Source organism: Lottia gigantea, assembly GCF_000327385.1.
Source record: "Lottia gigantea unplaced genomic scaffold LOTGIsca_6, whole genome shotgun sequence".
Taxonomy (NCBI): domain Eukaryota; kingdom Metazoa; phylum Mollusca; class Gastropoda; family Lottiidae; genus Lottia; species Lottia gigantea.
Window position 1 is genome coordinate 4,640,510 of NW_008710049.1, and position 23,029 is coordinate 4,663,538.

Genomic DNA, 23,029 nt, shown 5'->3' on the forward strand with positions numbered 1-23,029 from the left:
TTAGATTCCTGAACTTCCCCTGAAGGTGAAGGTCAATGGTAGTTTCATGATCAATGGGAAGTAACTCCATTTTAGCATACAGATTATCTCCCTTTAATTAAGAGAGTCCAAGGGGTCAAATTGTTGGAGAAAGTTGTAGAAAGGGCGTGTGAAGGTATAAAACAAAGGTAAAAATTAAATATACACTTATTTTGCGTTCGATTGAAACAGCCGGTGTTCGACCCTTGTGTTGACACCTCTAATTAAGTGCGTTAGCTCGAAATAAACCAATCATTCCATATCATGACTTTTTTGTGTTACATAACTTATGAAATCCCACAAAAACTGAAATATTTCTTTCCTCGAAGCCAGGTTGTTGCAAAGGATGCTCAGTAGGTTCTTTTGACTTCATTAATATGGATCTGGTAGGGTTTTTAAATCTTGTCCTTGAGAAAGCCATATTGCATCATTTTTCGATCATCTGGCCCGACCAGAGATTTGGTCAAGGATACTCAAAAGCTAGCAAAACTGTCTCAAACATTTTTGTATGAATCATTAGTTAGGGTTAGCAGGGGCCACAGAATTGTCAAGGGGGGCTACCACCTCCAGACATTAGAACTCAATGATGTGAATGATTTGTTAGGGGCACTATCCTCAAAGGTTAAGGGAGCTGCGGTGGCTCAGCGAGTTAGACACTTGCTCGCTATCCTGAAGGTCCAGGGTTCAATCCCCGCATAGCCATAGGTCGAGATGATACCTTCTACCCGGTTTCCCCCTGTCAGTGATGCAGGTAAAGAGGGTCTGACATGGAAAAAGCCTCTAGTCTTTCGGATGGGAAAATAAAACGAGGCCCTGTGTGCTACAGGCTGTGCACATTAAAGATCCCTCGACAGTTGGAAATCGAAAAAAAGAGCAGGCTCATGTTGCTGTCCTGGCAAAAATCCCTCATTAAAACCGGCATGGTGTTGCCCGTCTTCATTAGCCCACATGGTGCAGAATAGTAGGATGTAAAACTCCATTCATTTCATTTCTCAAAGGTTAAGCTTGTTATCTCTGTCAAATATGAATGTTTTTTTTTGTAGTTTTCATACTGATTCATGAATTATATATATAATTATGAATGAGCATAGCTTGTAAAATGTTAAGTCTCAAAATTTATAAATGATGTACTTGTATATCCATATATTTTGTGGTTAATTTCTTATATCTATTGTTACTATATAAAGATTATATATACTTCTAGATGTCTGAGTACATTAGACCAGCGTTTGCTATAATTTTACCAAATCTTGGTGGTATAGCCGGTGGTTTCATCACCAAAAAAAGTATCCCTGATTGGTATGAGGTAAGTATGAAAATAGCTATGGGTCACTACAAGAAAGCTTCATTACTGCCATGAGTACTAGCAAACTGACTAAATCATTACCTTAATAGACTGATGCATGTTATTTGTAACATTAGAAAAACAAAAATGATCATAAAGGCAAAAGAATGTTATAGAATTTAAGATTTACAATGCTTGTTTGTTTTTAGGTACATCATATTCACCATCTGAATTCGAGACAGTTTTCTCTAGTCTAGACATTTTTGACCTCTGGAAAACAATGCTTCAAAAGTCTTTCAAATTGTACGCTTATTTGTAGACTGAAATAATCTTTCGTTTCAGAACCTACATCGTCCCTCCTGGAGGCCACCAAACTATTTATTTGCTCCAGTCTGGACATTTCTGTACAGTTCTATGGGATATGCTTCGTATTTAGTATGGAGAGATGGAGGAGGGTTTGATGGTGATGCTAAATTACCCCTGGCTTTATTTGGGACACAACTTGCCTTAAACTGGGCTTGGACCCCAATCTTCTTTGGTTTGAGAAAGATGGGCTTGGTGAGTATTAATTTGATAATATTAAACTTAAATAGTTTAAATGTCTGCTTTAGGAACAAATGAAGATTGATTCCCAGCGTAAGTTACGCCAAAATATTGGATTTACAATCATCTTACGCATATACTTATGGGTGTTTCACTACGGTAACAAACTTTTATTAGTTACGAAGGTTTCACGCACGTCATCCACAGCATTGTTTTGTTAAATTTACATCTTTATTTCATATAAACAATAAAGAAATATAATTCATGAGACTTTTAATTCCCTTTAATGCTCTAATAAGGCCTATTGTAGATCATATTTGTCAATATGGTGGTAAGATGAAAGTGTGAAATGATGTCACCTTCAGATTTTTGACATCATCTTTACAATTGACAGTCAAAAAATTGAAAGGTCAAAATAACAAAAATAAGGCAAATTATGCAGGGAAAATGTAAAAAACATCAAATTCTTTGATATTAATAAGTTTTCAAAACAGAAATTAGCCAGTTTCATCTATTCTGAAACATTTCTTGAGTTAAGAAACAAAGTAGATAGGGTATAGCTGTGGTAAATACGCCAATATTTTTTAGACACTTAGTGTAATGTAAATTTTGGACTGAAGAGGTTTAGTGAAAGAGGGGCCAGTTATCTACATCACTTTTCAGAATTTAGATAAAGGCTTCTCAGTTCTTCCTGAAATTCATCAAAAACTTACCAATCCATCTAAGACAATCAAATTATGATGTTAATTACCCTTTCAAGACCCTTTCTCTTCAAGAATTTCTATTTCAATGTTAAAAATTTGTGAGAAAAGTGTAAAATATGTGAATAAGAAACAATTTTACTTTTTAAAAGGTTCTTTTTTTTAAATGGGTTATTGTTTTATAGTTTTGAATATGACAGTTGTCAAAACATTTCATAGTTTCACTTAAATACATATTGTTATGAAGATAATATATTTGTAAAAAGGTGTAAAGGTGTACAAGTTGGCATTGAACAACGTTTCAGTTATCTGAAAAAATAGTGCAAGGTTTGCTCCTATACCTATATATTCAGAATTCTTTTGAATCAAAGATACCAAAATATGAATGCCGAATACTGAGCTTGCCTGTTATTCATATGTTATTCAAACCAGTGCAGTATTCAGAAATCAAACAATTTCAAGCTGTTATGAACTTCATCTTATACCTTGACAGCAATAAAAACCTTTCTTGTATCATGGAATGCAACGATTTGGATTGCACACTAGCTAATGCAGCCAATCAGAGGCCTAGATAGAAAGTCTAAACCGTAATCAATAATGTTCACAGACTATCTGTCAAGGGTTCTGATTGGCAGTATTTACTGGCGTACAATCCAATCAAATCTCTGCATTCCATGATACAAAAAAGTACAAGTACAAAGTTCGTAATAGCTTGACATTGTAAATGATCTGCTGACCCAATAATTGTTTTTTTCATTAAGTTCTTAGTTTTTATTTTTCTGTTCTAGGCTACCATTGAAATTGGAGTATTATGGGGAACAGTAGCTGCTACCATAGTGTCCTTTCACCCAGTTAATACCACAGCTAGCTATCTATTAATACCATATTTGGGATGGCTGACCTTGGCTAGTGCTTTAACCTTCAATATCTGGAAGAACAACAAAGATAGGCGAGATTAAACTAGTCTTTTTTTGATATAGGACTTCTGATTATCTTCTATTTACCAGACTTAACAAAAGGAAAGTGCTTTGGGGATGCTTGAATTGCAGAATAATGGGTCTGACAGCATTTCTATTTGTATCAGCTGTTCTCTTATTAGGATATTATGAAATATGCAAATTTTTTATCTTAAAAAGCAATTTTTTATCTACTATCTTCTGTATGGGTAATAACAGTTAAGTGTCTTCACACCATAAAGATCACACATTGCGCATTGTTGCGAATAAGAAAACCAGTCAAGTTTTGAACTCTCATAAAAATGAGTTTTGAGTTGGTTCGGTACTCGTGAACACTTTCATTATTCGCAACTAAATACAACTAGTAATTACTATGGTGTGAGAGCATCATCATCAGGACATGATAAAGATATGATACCTGATTCAGCTTTAAAACTTCCATTATATTTGTTCTGTGTGAAATCATGAATATTGAAGTGTCAATTTTTTCTCTAGTCTGGTAGCTCTCTCTATGTTCTAAATTTCTAGTTTTTTCAAGAACAAGATTTTATGAGATTGCTTCTTCTGCCTTTGAAAGGTATAACAATTTTCAGGTTGATCATAGATATTTGTTAATTTCAAAAACAAATATAACTCTCTTAAATAGATATCAGCCAGTCAAAGTTAAGTTGCATGAATACTCCACAATTCTAAGAATCAGGGTCTAGAAATTCTAGAATATAATAGTAGTATGTATATTATTTAAATCTTATGTTAGACTAAGTGTTAAATCAAATATCAAATTTTTTCATGGCAATTATTAATAGTATTAGTTAGTATTAGTAGTAGCATAATTATATTTCTCCACTAGTGTTGAATCTGACTCTATGTAATTTATATTTTACAAGTGATCAAATGGATTATGAAATGGGTATTATTTGGATTTTGAATGCTATATTGTTGTGTATTTTAATAGCATTATTTTAAAAATACAGCAGATTAAATATATATACATAAGACATATTTTTGTTATTTCTTAAAGCCAAATTTCATTCTATTTTTATATAGCAAATTAGATTGTCTTTGGGTTGGTGAAAATGTTAGCCACTGAAAAAAATATAAAATGATTTTACAGAAAACCATGACATGATATCCATTGGCATGGCCTAAGCAACAATTCTGAGCAAGAGGTGAAGTGGTCAAACAATATAACAAATTAACCGTGTTCTAAAATATTAGGAGATAATTAGGTGTTACCTCCCTTGAACTTTTAGAAATTGCGGTACATGAAGGAAAGTCCGAAAATCGTTGGATACCACATAGTATTCATCAACTTGAACCCTAGTAAAACTGGAAAAAAAGATTCTGTCTTGGATCGTTGTCCGAATTAGGATATAACTATGATCTTTTCTGCCTTTTGGAGAGTCTAACCTTATTATCCTATTGTATAGCAGTGAAAAAAGTCCAAGACGCGTATTATACTTGAGAAAGTCTAGTATTATCTATCTCGATAGTAGGGCATTATGCTCACTATTTTGAAACACCTGCCACTTTTCAACCAGGTTTGTCAACTACGCACCCCTTTCACCTTTTATCAATTCTATATTATTACGTAATCTTTCCGATACAGTCTCACTTACCCTTCCATAACCTTAGTCTCACCAAACATGTATGACACGCATATTTTCTTCCGTTGCGGAAAATACATTATTCAGGTTCTGAAGGTTAACTTAGTGTAATGAGGACTTTTATAGAATGTTTTGCGCTTTAACAATTTTCCACCTTTTCCACTAAAACTAAGCGTTATAGGATCATCAGATGATTGTGAAGAAATGGTACCACCAGCATCGTTTACGAATCCATAATTACAGGAACCACAAACTTCTGAGAAAAGTTGGATTGATGCAAATAGAAGTCATAAACGACTCTGATCCAAATAAGAAGTTTACAAAACATCTTTACAACCCCTTAACAATTTTAAAAGAAGAACTCCACGACCTAGGTGTGATGGTATGACTATTCTCAATAGGTAAAATGCTTCAATACATTGTATTCAAATTGAGTACCTGTGTTTAAATAGAAAGGAAAATTTCACCAACCGAAATATTTGATATACTAATGTTTAAACCATATTTCTATAGATATTTATTTATTTATAACAACACATACCTTACATACCGTTTAACAGTAAACAATCTCACAAATTATTATATACAGGTATCTCTACATAGCCAAGATATTCTCTGCTCTTACTCATAGGCGTGAAAGACGAAAAGTTTTCAGGGGCAGAGGCGATCTTGTTTTAGAATTATATCATAATGATATATCTGTTGTAGCTATTACTTTCCGGCGATCGTGGTGCTTTCAGATGATCGTGATACTTATTATTCCTTTCATATGATCGGATACAATTCCTTTCAGAGGATCGTGATGCTATTGATTTCAAATGAAAATTTTATTCTGCTTTTAGAAGATCGTGTTTCTATTGTTTTCAGAGGATCGTGATGCTATTCCTTTCAGATGATCGTGATGTTATTCCTTTCAGACAATCGTGATGTTATTCCTTTCAGAAGATCGTGATGTTATTCCTTTCAGAAGATCGTGATGTTATTCCTTTCAGATAATCGTTCTTCTATTCCTTTATAATGATGTTAATGCTTCAGATAATCGTGATGCCATCCATTTCTTTCAGATGATCGTGATGCTATTCCTTTCAGATGATCGTAATGCTATTCATTTTAAATGATTGTGATGCTATCCTTTCAGATTATCATTTAATATTGCTTTCAGATAATCGTTATACTATTCCTTTTAGACGACCGTGATGCTATTCCTTTCAGATGATCGTGATGCTATTCCTTTCAGATAATCGTGATGTTGTTCCGTTCAGATGATCGTGATACTTCTCCTTTTAGATCATCGTGATGTCATTCCTTTTAGACGACCGTGATACTATTCCTTTCAGATAATCGTGATACTATTCCTCACAGATGCCATTTCTTTCAGGTGATCGTGATGTTACTCCTTTCAGGTGATCGTGGTGTTACTCCTTTCAGATGATTGCAATGCTATTCCTTTCCATTAATATGATAGTGATGAGTCGGTAGCAGCATTCCTTTACTATATATACTTACAGAACTAAACTACATAGCACATGAAAATATACAGTTTTATTCTCTCGACCGAGGCTGCGTTATTTTTATTATTTTTATGGGGGGTAGAGAGGGGGGGGGGGGGATTTCATAGCATTTTAACATAAAAAATTTGACGGAGTTTATTCGACCGCTGCTCAAAACTCATTGATTAGACTACAGATATCTTCATAAAGGACATAAGGAAGCAAAGATGTTGGCGGGATTGTCAGTCAGGAAACAGTCACACTTCAAAAGAAAATCGAATCACAATTAGTTTGTAATATTACCATGGTCTTCCGTTTATAAACTATCTGATTTTGATGTATTTGTCATACTGTATATTGTCAGAGAATGAATGTTACATCATCTGAAAAGTTATGGTACTGTGGTGACAGATTTTGAATATATTAATATTAAATGACAGGTGCGCCAATTTGGGGGGTTGATTTGAGTCTTGAAAATATGTAAAGTACTAGACATGTACGAAAATAGCATAGTTCCTTCACTCACTGTTTCTATATACCGGTATATCTTTTCTATATATCACAGAGTATCTTAAATTGACGAGTAATCTTTTTTTCACATCTAAATGTGGATAATTCTGGACACACATGGATTTGAAGGCTCAAATTTCGGCGGTAAGCTGTGAACTCTATTACTGATTGGCTTAAAAAATTGCATTTCTAAGACAAATTGATATATTTTTGGAATTGGAAAACAGAACTCTCAAGTCCTGTTTATATGAGGCTGAACCACAATCCCCCTTAAACGAAACTTGATAAATCTGCTTACCAAGCTGAATGCAATTTACCACAAGAGTCCTAAGTATAGTTATTTTGAATCTAGGGCATAGTCCAATATCTAGCCTATGATCTTGGTAAATTTCGTACACTAGTTGCAAGAGAAGGTCCTTCAACAGGAGCAATGTGACTCCGAAGCAGGTCGGTTCCCAATTTTCTATTATATAATGAAAAGGTGTTGAAGGGGTAAAAGCGGGGAATGTATTCTGACAAACTCAGTTGTAATCTATTAAGTTTTCTAACAAAGTGCAAATTTATGCATTTCTCATTGATGGATTTCGTTGGATTTCATTTTTGGACGGAAGAATCCCTCTTCAACCAGATTTTCAAACAAAAAAAAAACCTCTAAAGCAAATTGTTTTGGGTTCCCCGATAAATATCCATAATTTGACTACCCAGTGACGAATTAAATTTTGAGCAAGGAGCTTCACTTGAGTACGAACTGAACTCATTGACAAGAGTGTTTGTATATCCGATGTTCAATGATGTATGATCTCATGTGATGAATCATAGAATTCAATTCAAAGGAAAAGTATGAATGAATCAACTTATTGAGTCCGGCAACAATTATTACTAACATACCCATGCCTTGTTCTAGACACGTATTTCCTTATAGCTAACCTTTGATAGAATTTGAAAATATAGATGATATCAATAATTTCCTCGTTTAAGTATGGGGCAAATTAGCATAATTTAGCATTCATTCAGTCTGAAGCCTACAGGGGCCATCTTCTGTTAGGGTGTAAACTGCATAATGCCTTAAAGACATGAAATGAAACTCCATTACATTGGTTAAAAATGCCTAGAAGACATGAAACTCCTTTCCATTAGTTACTAATGCTCAAGAGACATGAAGCTCCATTACATTACTTAATAATGTCCAAGGAGACATGAAGCTCCATTTCATTAGTTGGAAGAGACATGAAGCTCCATTTCATTAGTTTGAAGAGACATGAAGCTCCATTTCATTAGTTGGAAGAGACATGAAGCTCCATTTCATTAGTTTGAAGAGATATGACGCTCAATTTCATTAGTTGGAAGAGACATGAAGCTCTCTTTATGGAGAGGGGTGGGCTGGAAGAAACAAGAGACAGGAAGGTCAATTACATTAGTTGGAAGAGACAAAAGACATGAAGCTCCATTACATTAGTTGGAAGAGACAAGAGACGCGAAGCTCCATTATATTAGTTGGAGGAGACAAGAGGCGTGAAGTTCCATTATATTAGCTGCAAGAGACAAAAGACATGAAGCTCCATTACATTAGTTGGAAGAGACAAGAGACGCGAAGCTCCATTATATAAGTTGGAGGAGACAAGAGGCGTGAAGCTCCATTATATTAGTTGGAAGAGACAAAAGACATGAAGCTCCATTACATTAGATGGAAGAGGTGAGAGGCATGAAGCTCCATTACATTAGTTTGAAGAGACAAGAAATATGAAGCTCAATTACATTAGTTGGAAGAGACAAAAGACATGAAGCTCCATTACATTAGTTGGAAGAGGTGAGAGGCATTAAGCTCCATTACATTAGTTGGAAGAGACAAGAGACGCGAAGCTCCATTATATTAGTTGGAGGAGACAAGAGGCGTGAAGTTCCATTATATTAGCTGCAAGAGACAAAAGACATGAAGCTCCATTACATTAGTTGGAAGAGACAAGAGACGCGAAGCTCCATTATATAAGTTGGAGGAGACAAGAGGCGTGAAGCTCCATTATATTAGTTGGAAGAGACAAAAGACATGAAGCTCCATTACATTAGTTGGAAGAGGTGAGAGGCATGAAGCTCCATTACATTAGTTTGAAGAGACAAGAAATATGAAGCTCAATTACATTAGTTGGAAGAGACAAAAGACATGAAGCTCCATTATATGAGTTGGAACAGACAAAAGACATGAAGCTCCATTACATTAGTTGGAAGAGATAAGAGACATGAAGCGCCATTACATTAGTTGGAAGAGATGAGAGGAATGAAGCTCCATTACATTAGTTGGAAGAGATACTTTTAAGAGGCATGAAGCTCCATTACATTAGTTTGAAGAGACAACAGAAATGAAGCTGCATTACATTAGTTAATAATGCTCAAGAGACGTGAAGCTCCATTATATTATTTAATAATGCATCACTCCAATTTCCCGCCAAACTGAAAAGTTTGATTGGAATTACAAGACTCACATTGACTGATTTAAAATTTGAATGGTGTAAATCGATGATACCGGTGTCCCATACTCATAAAGAGTTAGAAATCTTCTTTACAATCTCTTTAAGATGCGAACACCTGGTTTATCAGTAGTAATATTTAGATGAGGATGACTGACTCTATTCATGACATTTTCTAGACTTTAAAATTCGGTTAAATAATTCAAAAAATTAAATATGTTCGTGAAACAGAATATTTGCTATGTTTTAAATATAAAATTTGGTAACATAATAGCCTCTGGAAAATAGGTATGAGTATTATTAAATTAAAGATAATACATTGCTTAATATAAAGAATTATTTCCTCATATACAATGCTTATTTTCATGTATCCGTAATACTTATACTTCATATTACAATATACTAATCGTTATTGTGCAATTAAACAAAACCTTGCACAAAGGTAGGACCATCGTAACTAGAAGGCTCTACAAGTATATTTTTACAGGCAACTATATAATCACTTTACAGGGACAAATAAAATTTGAATTTTGATTTAGGCAAAATATTTTTCACATCAATGCTATATTATAACATGCTATACAGTTATGCTCAGTTGTATACTATATAATGTTTTGGAGGTAAGGTTGTGAACAAATCCTTATTCATATATCTACAGTGGTATATGTTTCTGTCAAACGATAAAATTTGGAAATAATTCGGTGCATTCTTACATTCATATGTTTGTTGATTTTGAAATATACCGACGTTTCGCTTTTGTTCCCTTCACAGTGAATATTTCAAAGTCATATTCCGCTGTCTTTGAAAATATCAAGGGGATATCAAGATATAGAGTATGATATATCTATTGTTGGTATTTCTTATCTCTTTAAACGATAAAACCCAATATTAATACAATCTCTCTGACACTCGCTAAAACTGGGTCATATTTTGTAAACAACGGCCACGCTCAAAGCTTCTCAACTGAAAGAACGAAATTTTCTCGTGCTACGGCAAATGAAAGGGTTCACGTGTTCTGCGACTCACATTAAAATTTTTAAGTTACTTATCAAAAAGGGGGTTTGGGGTTATTTTTATTTGTGTATCAGATTATTAGCGTTGTTCATGACATGCATTTGTTTCAGAATCAAGAATTCTGTTTTCCGCACCTGATTCATTTACGTACATCATTAAAGAACGATTAAAATTCTTGTAGTAGCTGCCAGAAATTATGAAGTAGTCTGTAGCGCCCTGAATTGACGAAATATCTGTAAAAACTAGCGGACCAGTTTACTTTGGAATGTCAACAATGTGGGAGGGCGTGGCCAACGTCAATCACAATAAAACTCCCGACAAATAGACGGGTTTATTATAATGGGGTGCACAGGTGTATATTACTTTTCAATTCTGGATTTACATTTATTGTCACAAGAATTACGTTTTCGAGTTTAAAAATCATCATCAACTCTATTGATTTTAGTTTCAGGGGTTAAAATGCTATATTTGTGAGAATATTCTAGAAAAACCGATTGAAACGTTGGATGATAGAATGCGGAGTTATCCCCCCTCTGTAACTTGATAATAAGATAGACTAAAAGTAATGTCGGAGTAAGATTGGGAGATTTCAGGGTTGGAAAAACAGCGAATTTCTTCGCGTAAGTAGAAATGAAATTATATTTTGAGTATATGACATGAAAACTGAAGATTTCCGCTCTAAGGAGATGTACATATTGTTGATTAATTCTATGAAATGAAGCATTCAACAGGTGTTTTTTACAGTGTATCTACACCGCTTCTTATACAAGGAAAATGGCTGCCGTAACGAGTTGTCAATTACCATTTAAGATTTTTGCGATATTAATCACCATGGTAGGAAGGTTTTGGAATATTTACCTGTACATTCATTTTCAAAATAACATATTTGACCAATATTTATCAGTTTAGGTACACCCTATCCCCTTTTTCGAGCGTTTTGATGGAAACGTATGCGACGTTTAGACAGTTTAGTGTAAATTGTTAACTGAGTTTATGTACTGTAAGCAAGGTGGTTTTATTTCAGACTTGAATTAGGGTCAACTCTAGAAGGTGTAGATTCTTCACTCTATTAAAATATACTCAATTTTCACAATTCATCTTTAGCCCAGTTTTTATGATTCACCAACTTTTCTTTGTCAATTTTGGGTTGTATTATCTTCATTGTCTTTGATTTTTTGAATATTTTGGTGGCCTGCATTCCTCATGCCTGCATCTTCAAGTCTGAATAATAACTATTTGGTCAACTGTACTAAATGTTATTATGATAATAACTGAAAAGTCAATGTCAATTCCGCACGTTTTTTTTTGGAAAATAAGTCTAATAACAAATCTTGAATGGCTTTTTGTCAGTAGAAATTCCTTAATCTTTTAATTTTGAATAGTGTTTTGATAAACTATATGCAATTATTATGACCATTGACCATGCCAGAAGTTCTTAGAAGCTTTATCATAGCCAAATTCCTTAACAATGATAGAATTGACGAATTAGCATAAATATTTAACAGTATAGCCAAGACAGAACTTTGTGCAACAATATATACATTTGCACATGATTATAGTCTAGTCTAGTCTAATATGGACAATTTTAAAATCTTAGAGCAATAACATGTCTGTATCAGATGCATTTGAATGTTGGGCTGCTTCAAGGTTACTTTGAAAATTATAAGGAAAGTTATGAGTCACTCCACTAATTTGGGTCCATTGTACGAGAAAATTTTCCTTTCCTTTCGTGTGCTATTATTAAGTATTTTTAGAAATTCTAAATTCTTTACTATTAATTAAAGCAATTTGGATATTACGATAATTGAACTCAATAAATTACTTTATTTATAAATAGTGGTTATGTATTGACATATATTGAAGTAGTGAACACAGAGCACATAGTTATGTTTTGAATTTAAACGGATTAAAAAATCTAGCCTTTGAATGCTTATTGGGGATGCTTATTCTATTTTACCTATCAAGCCCAATGGTATTGAAAATCTAATCAAGCTTTTCCATAATCTCAGAAACCACAGATGTCAGTTAAGAATTTTAAAATGATAAAAAAATAAGCCTTTACTGTACATAACATAAATTCAAAGAAAGCCTTTTTGAATCCCTTAGATATATAATTCTCCTCTATATTATAACTTACTATAGATTACCACAGGTGTATATTTGAATTGTCAAATTGTAATGACTTTAAGTACTGTAGTTGTAAAAGGAATGTTTTGAAGGGAAAATATTTTAAGTTTAGTAGAAAGGTGGGTCTGTTTGTGTTCAATAAATGCAAAAAATACAGTTATTAAGATAACAATGGATTCCTCTTAAAATGAAATATAAATTTGAATTAGCATTCTAAATGTTAATAGCATAAATCTTTCAGGATGACTGTTGCTTTAAATTTAGAGTGCCAAGTAGTCTTTCACTTTTGGCTTGATTCACTAGTTTCTAAACTTTTGCACTTGTTAAATCATTACTTTGTGACCCAGGCCAGTGCTTTTATGAGACTATGTTCTCATCAGCATCTCATGTCAGTTTGATTCTGGAAATTTTAAGAAGAAAATCCTCAGTTTCCTAACAAGTTATATAACTGCCCTGACTTGTAAAAAACAACAGTCTGATATAAAATGATTTAATCCAATCAGAGGGCTAATTATAGATATTAATTATAAAAATAGGTTAATTATCAAGGAGTTATTAACCTCAAATATTTCGTATAATAGGCTAATTATAAACGTTTTTTGTGTATTGTTATATCATTGTTATGTCATTATCTTCTCTCTCTCTGTGTTTAAAAGTACAAGTGTGAATATTACTAGCTTGATCTTGTCTTGTCTGGTCAAGAGGTGAATTTATTTTGGAGTTACAAGGTTCTAGCATAGCCTGTAAGCAATGGTTCTTTGCATTCCGTCATTTGCTTGGTTGCTCAGCGTGTTAAAGTCCAATGACTTTGAATAAGTCATCTTCACTCATTATTCCAATCAACCCAGCTGTAAATGAGTATTGATAATACGGGAAAGGTCAATGCCGAGAGGTTTGGTCAAGAACCAGCTTGTAGAAAGGATCCTTAACTAAGTTGTAATTCTTGTAAAATGTAGTTGTTACTTTCTTTCTGCCTGTGTAATGTTGAGAGGATGGGAAAGGGATTAATTTAGGAGTAGATGAGTAAGCTAAAGAGTTAACTGCACCTGTGTGTCAGACTTTCTCTCTCTTTTAAAGGACATTAGTGTGAATATTATAGTTTGATCTTGTACGCTCAAATTTTCGTTTTCGAAATTTGTAAATCCGTAAAGCAGGACCAAACTCTACAACTCTTCATAAGATCAATTGGCCTTTAGCAATTCCAAACAAGTGCTCTGTCGATTTAAAAGTGAAAGCATAAGCTTAAGTTAATGCATACACATAACATCAATGTAATTTAAAAGTTATAAGAAATTTCAATGATAGAATTTATTATGCATTGAATATTAGAAAATTTCAACTTTCATATTCTCATGAGATAAAATTATTCATAATTTTGCACCAAATTCCCTCAGTATGTAAAGCATGTTCTATTCATGTTTTTATATTTTGTGATAAGAACAGTAATCAAGGTGATAGTTTACTCATCACATGCTGTAACTTGTACTGTAAAACATGTCCTGTCCACCCTGTGGTCACCCTATAGTGATGAACTGACCATACTGGGCAGTATGACAGGTGGAAAATTGCAATCAAGGACAGGTGTTAGGTCTAGTGAGAGTATTTATAATCTGAAACATTCTGAAATATTTAATGGTGGCAAGTTTTGAGGGTAATAAAAGAGTAAACTGTTTGCTTTTAAATTGGAACCTATATTCAATAGCTTGCCAGACAACGAATTAGTTACAGATTACATTTATAATTTTAGTTCAGGTGAGGACAGTAGGGTGTAATACACTATTTTGTTTATTTTTACACATTTTGGAAATTTTGTTACAAAGTTGAAAAATACCTTTCTAAAACTCCCAAACAGAAGAAATTTCAGGACTTCAGGAATTTTTAAATTGGTTAAGATTGGAGAATGTATCGGATTATAAACCCTGGCCAGTATATTGCCTGGTTAGGTTATTTGAACCTAAGACCAAGGTGAACTATCTCATGCTCTATGGTCAGGAGATGAATTATGGACATTCCTCACATTCATTGTAATTAGCTGACAGTTAGTGGGGCTTTCAACATGAGTTATTGCAGCTCTAATATCTGATGATTGTGATAACATACCTATCTAGATAGCTAGAGGTACTCATTTTTTTAAAACACAGTCTTGAGTGTTAGTGCTGTGAGTTGATTCATAGATTACAGTAACTATGCTTTCAGTTAAATAGTTTAATTTTTCTTATCCAAGCAAAACTTGCTTTAGAATAAAAAAAGAAAACAGATTTTCGCAATCAAAATATGCAGCCTCATTACATTTGCTGTGCAGTTCTAAATATTGTATGCCATATAGCTACATAGTATAGGTAAAGATGAAGTATGGTGTCTAGTGCAGGAGAATGTGCAGGTGGAAATATTTGTACAGTAGAAATTGGAAGAAATGAATCGTTACCAAACTGATGGCTCTTGTATTTGCTTCTAATTTCTACTGAGTGGATTAAATCCACCATTCCTCAGCTATCTGCAGCATAATCACTTCTGCTACACTGGCTACTATATTGACTGATATGGTATTTATCAAATAGAGTAGTGGACTGGTCAGTGGGATATATTGAATACTAGACATTCCTCACATAGCTAGCAATTATCACTACTAATTACATTCTTCTATAGTTGTTAAACTGTCTTCAGTGAGAATTCCTGGCTTAATCTGACCTGCTGTTCTTATCTATACAGTAGTGTTGAATGTTATATTTTGGAACATAGTTTTCAAATTGATACATATGATTTTTCCTATTGAGAAATTCTGTCTTGTCCTGAGCTGTTTCAAGGTTTTGCTAGTGAAGGCTATGTTTTAGAAATTTGAAATTTTTAGTGAGTAAACATTGATGGCAGTCTAGAAGAAGAATATGGAAGAATATAAAGGTCCAAACCTAGCTCATGTGCCTTGTTATTGTTTAGACAATCCATTCCTTTATGATTTCTGAAATACAGTGATAGAAAGGATCATCATCATATCATTGGCTCTATATTATTGCATGAGCAAATTGAGATAATGTTCTCCGATTGCCAAATCTCTAACTTGTATTCTTGATTATGTTCTTGAAATGAATAATATTTTTTTTCTATTTTCAGTGTGTGCCAAGGTGAGAGATCAGGAAAAGATCTTCAGAAGGATTTAATTAAAGCTCTGTCTAAATTCGAGAAAATTTGAGAGAAAAATTTTCTAACCGAAACTAACGTATATTAATCATCATTTCCCATTAAAGTGTATGAGAAAAAGTGATGAATTTCGCTTGAATCTTCCAAGAAATAATTCTGTGAATTAGATAATCTTCGAAAATTTAAATATTTGAATAAGTGGATACCTATATAATTGTTAAAGCAAGGATATATTTTCATAGTGTGAGTTATAAGCCATATACCATAGTTGATATCTGATATACACCAGTGTATGTGACTGATATATCATAGTGAATTATTGATACACACCACTTTAAGTGTGCATTATCACTCATATACCATACTTTACCAGTGAATATAAACTAAGGAATATTATTATACTAGCAAGCAACAAGGCCTTATTTGGAACAATGTAAGCTCTGAGTATATTTGATACATATTGTGTATATAGTACGCAAAGATGAAGTTATTGTGTACATAAAGGGATGTAATTGATGACATTTCTGTACAGATTTTGTACGCAAGTTGTATATATGTATCTAAAAACGGCAGTGTGCTTGTTCTCGTATAATATATCAGGAGTTTATTTTATTTTTTTGGATTCTCCATATGAGTCGAAAAGAAGAAGATTCTGGTAGACGGCCATTGTTGTTTACTTTCGTAGGGAACAATCGTCAGATGTTGCAGGAGATACGAGATAATTTGAGTCATCTACGGAAAACTGAAGGCGATGACAAGAGTGGGGGTTCGTTGCAAGCCAAACCGGAGCTATCACAAAGCACACCTAACTTAGTGGATAAATCAGCCAAAATGACGCGCTGTCGGTTGGATTATCATCAGCGTGCTTTGGCTGAGATAGCAGAAAGTTTACGACCGTTTCAAACCGTTAATAGTGATACTAGCAGTACTAGTAGCGCCAACTCAACGGTCAACGGAGATTCGGATACTAAACAAGGGTTATCTAACCCTGGCTATGATGAGGTAAGACCTATTTCTATTTATTGTCTGTCTGTGTGGGTTATTGTTTTGGACTGTGTGTGGTATTCAGTTGAGTGTGTCTGTGTTTTATAATGAATTTGACTATCAGCCAATCTTTATCCACTCTGATTACACTTCAGTTTTTTGTTTCATTCACAGACTTCATTTTATCTCTGTGGTAATAGAATAAAATAGGATTCGTTCGAATGTCCAGTCATTTTCTGAGAAATTTTTCTCTGCTTTCTTAGTGGGGCTCATCTTATGCAGATACAAGATTTCCATCTGGACAGCAAATGTTCTGTGAGACCTTTCCTCAAGTAAAGCATTTTATAAAGCTGATACCAGTACAATAGAAATTATCTATGTTATTCTGCTGTCACAAACTAAAGTTGTGCAAAGTTATCACTGAAATTCACAGTCCCTACTTGTGACTTAGGCCAGTGCTTCTATAAGAGAGTTTCTCTTATACTGGACGATTCAAAACATCAGATCTTTCTTTCCCAGGTACTAAAATCCTCTTCTACAAACAAACGTTATATCTTACTAACTCTCATATAGCCTACCAGCATCAAATGGTAGATGTGAACAGTGTGTATTCATTGAGTTTCTGTTCTGAAACCATTGGTCTATTAAGATTTGAACCCTATCAAAGAGTTTCAATAGATTCTGAGTTAAAAAAAAGAAGCCAGCATTTATTAGATTTTTATAATGTACTCTGCTACCTTAGAAAAGTTGTCAAATATGATAAAATTAACAACATAATGTTTAAATTTGACATTTTTCAAAATGTTGATATCATTAAATTTATTAAATAAACTAAAAGATCAGGTTAAAGGTCCACGTCAGTACGTTAACCCAGAAATTTTTCTGTTTTAAATTAAAAATTCAATCATAATACGAATGTGGCACGTCATAACATACATTAAATAATTCACATTAAGTGAAATTTTTCAAATATTTTTTCGGCCATCCCAACTAAACTTTGATCATAATCTGTTTAACAAGATATGCTGATGTAAATTCTGTTAAATTTTTAAAATACTGTAAGCCATCCTTGAAACGCTTGACATGTTGATGTTATCATCTGAATACATGGAGAACAAAGCAGATAGAAAACCTGAAATCTTGAATTAAAATTTTTTTGAACTTTTTGTAAACAAAACTTTATTCACATGAATTTTGGAACAGATTTTGCCTATATTACCCTTCTCTCAATCTCTGCCTGCAGTGTCCTATTAGCATCAGCTCCAGCTTGTTTTAAAAAAATGTGATATTTTCTGTTATTTAATCAGATTTTTCTATTGAAAAATATATTGTTTAAACCAAAATTTTCTAGTATAATACTTTATAAGCTTTACAGTGGTCATTGGAAGGATTATTTGGTATCATTTGCTATTTGCTGGTTCCATAGTGTAGTAGTTGCCTAGGTTCGGAATGGGGAGAGAATGTGACAATACCCTTTATTACAGATTGGGTCTTTCCATTTTATTTCTCTTTCATTCTACTGTGGTAGTGTTCTTAGTTTGGTGTCTAAACCTCTTTAAATAGTCGTAATTTATGTTTAATTTTGAAAATTATTTAAATTTATCAAAATTAGGATCTAAAGTGCTTTGGGCTATCTTGGCCTTCATTTTTCACTTTTATAAAAAGTGGAGTAAACTGTTAGGAGTCTAAAGCTATAATTTGTGATAAAAATATTATGGTATTTATCATGAGAAAAACTAAGTTGAAAGAAAAGAAAAAAAGAGATTTGCTCCCCTGCTGTGAGATTGAACATAAAAAAGATTAAAAACTATTTACTACAACATAAGTCTATTATCAGTGGTCACTCAACTGGTCAAATGGTCAGCTGCTATTATCAGGCTGGTACAAGACGTAATTTGTCATAGGAGTTGATTGTTCACACCCTTATTTTTACAATAATACTATGCTTGTTGAAAGTATTTTAAGTGTTCAGAATTGATGATTTGACTTATTATATGGCTGTAGTTGGTGTTAAAATTATGTTATTGCATAAATAGTGATTAAAGAGTAGGATTATGATATTTGTCAAAGTCAGATGAAAATGTTCAAAAATGTACTGTCCTAGGTCAAGTCTAGATGAAATTTCCATATTTTAGTAAAACTTTTAAATGGTTGTTAAACTGTTTAGGCAATACTGTTTATGAGGCAAAAAAAATATTAAAAATCTGTTGCTCATGTTTTCTACCCCCTTGAAAGTAACAGGCTAACTAGAGAGTAATATGGTCAGTAATCCTGCTAGGAATGTGGGGAATGTTATTTAAATAACAGACATATGTTATACAAGACCATGGTATGGACTGACCACTGGCCTTACCTAATCATATTGGTCAATTAGCTATTGAGAAGGTCCCCTGAGGCTCATTACATAGTTTTATTATGTCCTGTCATTCTTTCTTACCATAGTTTGTTCTAAATACATAGATATTACTTTGTCATTGATATCTGATTGTCACTAACAGTGATCATGGAATCAAATGAATGTTAATTCTTTAGGGAATTTGTCAAAATACTTTTCTTTCTGAAATGTTCTTGAAGGTCCACAGCTAATAGGCTATTAAAGCAGAATTTTATAGTCAAAATCAGTCCAAATCTCATGCATGCCAGCTCTTGGTAATTTGATTATAAAGTCCAAACGGATATCCAAGAAAAGGTGTGACCCAGTAGTCTTTAATCTTTATTTGCATCATTTGACCCCATTTCTGGTCAAATGCAATACATAAAATAGCAAGTACAATCACATGATACAAATTAACATCATCAAGTACAAATTGATACAGATATACAATCACATAGGACGACTAGATGATAAATTGACAATAACAAAATACAAAAAATACTAATGTAACATGATAGAGAATAAAGTCTTTGAATGGCATTTAGCAATTGTGAGTATGATATATAGACACAGCTTTATGGAACAACAATCCTGAGGACCAGAGGGGGAAACACGTCGAAACGTTGCATAAAACTTTAACCAGTGATTGTTGTATATAAAACTGTGTCTATATACCAGAAGAGAATGTTGATTGTTCATACATTATGTTTATAAAAGATGCTCTGACAGAGACTGCAATCTTCAGTCTTTATGCGACTTGCCAGGCCAATACAGCTAAATTATCCCTACTAATTGATGATTTGTATCAGCTGGCTGAATTTTGAATCATCAAAACAACTCCCTCCAAACACTTGGTATGTTGAGTAATATGTCCAAGAGAATGTTAAGTAGCTTGTTATGACAATTTGACCAATTAATATAAGATGTAATTAAAAATGTACTTGAAATTATAACAATTAATATGTAGATATAGGCCAATAGATAAGTTGACTTGTGTCCACCCTACATTCCAACAATTTCCTCCATTTAAAGGTATATTACCTCTTAGGTTGACCACAAAATTGAAATTTTAATACTTGGCTAAAATAAGTGGACTAACCTTGTGTCAAAACTATACAACAGAATCCCTCTTTAATCTAATAAATCCATAAAACAAAGTAATAATTCATTAAATTATGTAAATGTTATGCCCAGTCTAAGAGGTAGTATTCCTTTAAAAAATTGTCTAATTATTTGCTGTTTCAACTCATATATGTTTGACTTTGGTTTTTTGTATCAATCTTCAGAGTGATAAACCAGTGTGTGATTCACAAGCAAGTGACAATTGAAAAGTGTTGATCAAAATCAAATCATATATCTAGAATCAAGTTCTCTCAGCTTCCAAAATATAAGCTTCCCTCAACACTTTTCTTAATGATAAACCAGTGTCCGATTCACAAGTGACAGATGAAAAGTGTTCATCAAAATCAAATCATATATCTAGAATCAAGTTCTCTCAGCTTCCAAAATATAAGCTTCCCTCAACACTTTTCTTAATGATAAACCAGTGTCCGATTCACAAGTGACAGATGAAAAGTGTTCATCAAAATCAAATCAGATCAGATATCTAGAGCCAAGTTCTCTCAGTTAGTAAAACACTGAATTAAGACCTGGGCCAGTGCTTTCATTGAGATTCGTTTCAATACACCCTAACACTGAATTATACAGCTACATTGATTTAAATAGCTGACATATAAAGAAGAAAATTAGTGAATGATGTTACAAGCTGATGACACCATGGCTAATCAGACGACATTGTACCCTCAGGCTTTTCACAAATATTTTATGGATTACAAATCATTTCACACTGCCATCAGTGGAAGTTATTTGATTCAGTATTTAATTAAAAAAATTTCATTGTATTGTCATTTTGCATGATTCGTATTTTACTCTACCGTCAAATGAAGTCATGATTCAGTTTTTAAAGAAAAGTCTAATAATTTGGGCTATGGTAGGAATTTTTACATATCGAAATTTCTCAACTGTCTTCCTTTATGAGTTGAGATAAATAATTGTATATCATAAGTAGGCAAAATCCTAAAAACCACAAAAAAGAAATGTTATTGTTTTTAGACAATTGTTATTAGAATTATGCTATGGTGGTCAGAGGTATTTCTATGTCTTGTAGCCCTGAAAGCAAGTTTTTTAGCAAAAATCTCATTACTAGGTTAGAAATTCGGGCAATCTCAGACGTAACCTGGCTCTGCCAATGATGTGTCAAAGTTATTTGATTCAGTATTTAATTAAAAAAATTTCATTGTATTGTCATTTTGCATGATTCGTATTTTACTCTACCGTCAAATGAAGTCATGATTCAGTTTTTAAAGAAAAGTCTAATAATTTGGGCTATGGTAGGAATTTTTACATATCGAAATTTCTCAACTGTCTTCCTTTATGAGTTGAGATAAATAATTGTATATCATAAGTAGGCAAAATCCTAAAAACCACAAAAAAGAAATGTTATTGTTTTTAGACAATTGTTATTAGAATTATGCTATGGTGGTCAGAGGTATTTCTATGTCTTGTAGCCCTGAAAGCAAGTTTTTTAGCAAAAATCTCATTACTAGGTTAGAAATTCGGGCAATCTCAGACGTAACCTGGCTCTGCCAATGATGTGAATTAAATGGAAGGGTTGAGTTAGAGCCAGAGAATCGTCAAGGGGGGGTATTACAGCACTTAATGATAGGAAATTTGTTATTCACCCCTTGGATATCTACTGATGGTCAATCTTGTTATAATTGATGTTTAAATGAAATAATTCGTAAGACTACTCAAGAACTTGGGGATAAAGTTTAGTATGTGATATGTAATCGTACAAACCACAGAGAAAGTAAAAAGTGGAGAAATTGTATAAGATTTAGGTTAATTCGGTGTATTCAGGAGTGGTTTGACCTTTAACACTTTAACATGGAGAGGAAAGTATTTCTTGAGAAATTCAACACCAGTAGAGTTTATATAAACAGGATTTAAAATTTCATCAGCTTATATTGTCAGATCTAATTGACACACTAATTCGATCAGAAACCAATCCCCAGAAGCACTGGCACTGACAGTACTATTATGCTTTTAATAGTTTAAAACATTGAATTGCATATAGAACAATTATAAGTCACATCACTTTAATATTGAAGGATATTCTGAATAAATGTGGTCAGATCAGGTCTTTGTGTATCAGCCAAAAAAAAATGTTAAAATGTGGTGTCTATCCGATCTTGACTCCTTTTTTTAAGTGATAGACCCAAATAGTCAAAGGGTCTGATCAATATGAACTGTTAACAATGACAATTTACTCTTATAAACATATTGTGGTCAATTTCTGAGGATTTTAAACAGAATGAGGTCAGTGACCCCTGACCCCTCTACTCTAAACCCTAAATAAAGAAAAAAGGATATTGGACAATTGGCCCCTATTTATGAAGTGAAGAATTGAATGGTTAAAGTTATGGAGCTTTGAAATGAAATCTAGCATGTTATTGAGAAGAAGGCTGTTTATGAACCTGCCTAAAGCTAGTCATAATAAGATATATTTTCAAAGAGAATCACAACAATTGGAAAATTTGAAACTTTTTTTGATGAAAATAAGTGTTTTGTGTGAAATTTAGTGTCCTTATAAAGAGATTGACCAATTGTTAAAATATATAGATAAGATACCATTTCATGGTAGATAGAATCTCCAAATAAACATATTTTGATGAAAGATTGTTGGATGAAACTAGTTTGTAAAGGAGGTTGTTCCATGATGTGAAAAACCATGTATGATAATTTTCAAGCCAAAAAATGACAA

General features: G+C 33.1%; 1 protein-coding gene across 1 annotated transcript; it reads left to right on the top strand.

The window, feature by feature from the left end:
* Positions 1-99: 99 nt before the first annotated feature.
* Positions 100-4,500, top strand: LOTGIDRAFT_210696 (hypothetical protein). Its single transcript, XM_009064016.1, has 4 exons — positions 100-167; positions 1,223-1,324; positions 1,646-1,861; positions 3,336-4,500. The coding sequence occupies exons 2-4, from the start codon at positions 1,223-1,225 to the stop codon at positions 3,504-3,506; spliced, it is 489 nt and encodes a 162-aa protein (XP_009062264.1). The 5' UTR covers positions 100-167; the 3' UTR covers positions 3,507-4,500.
* Positions 4,501-23,029: the final 18,529 nt, after the last annotated feature.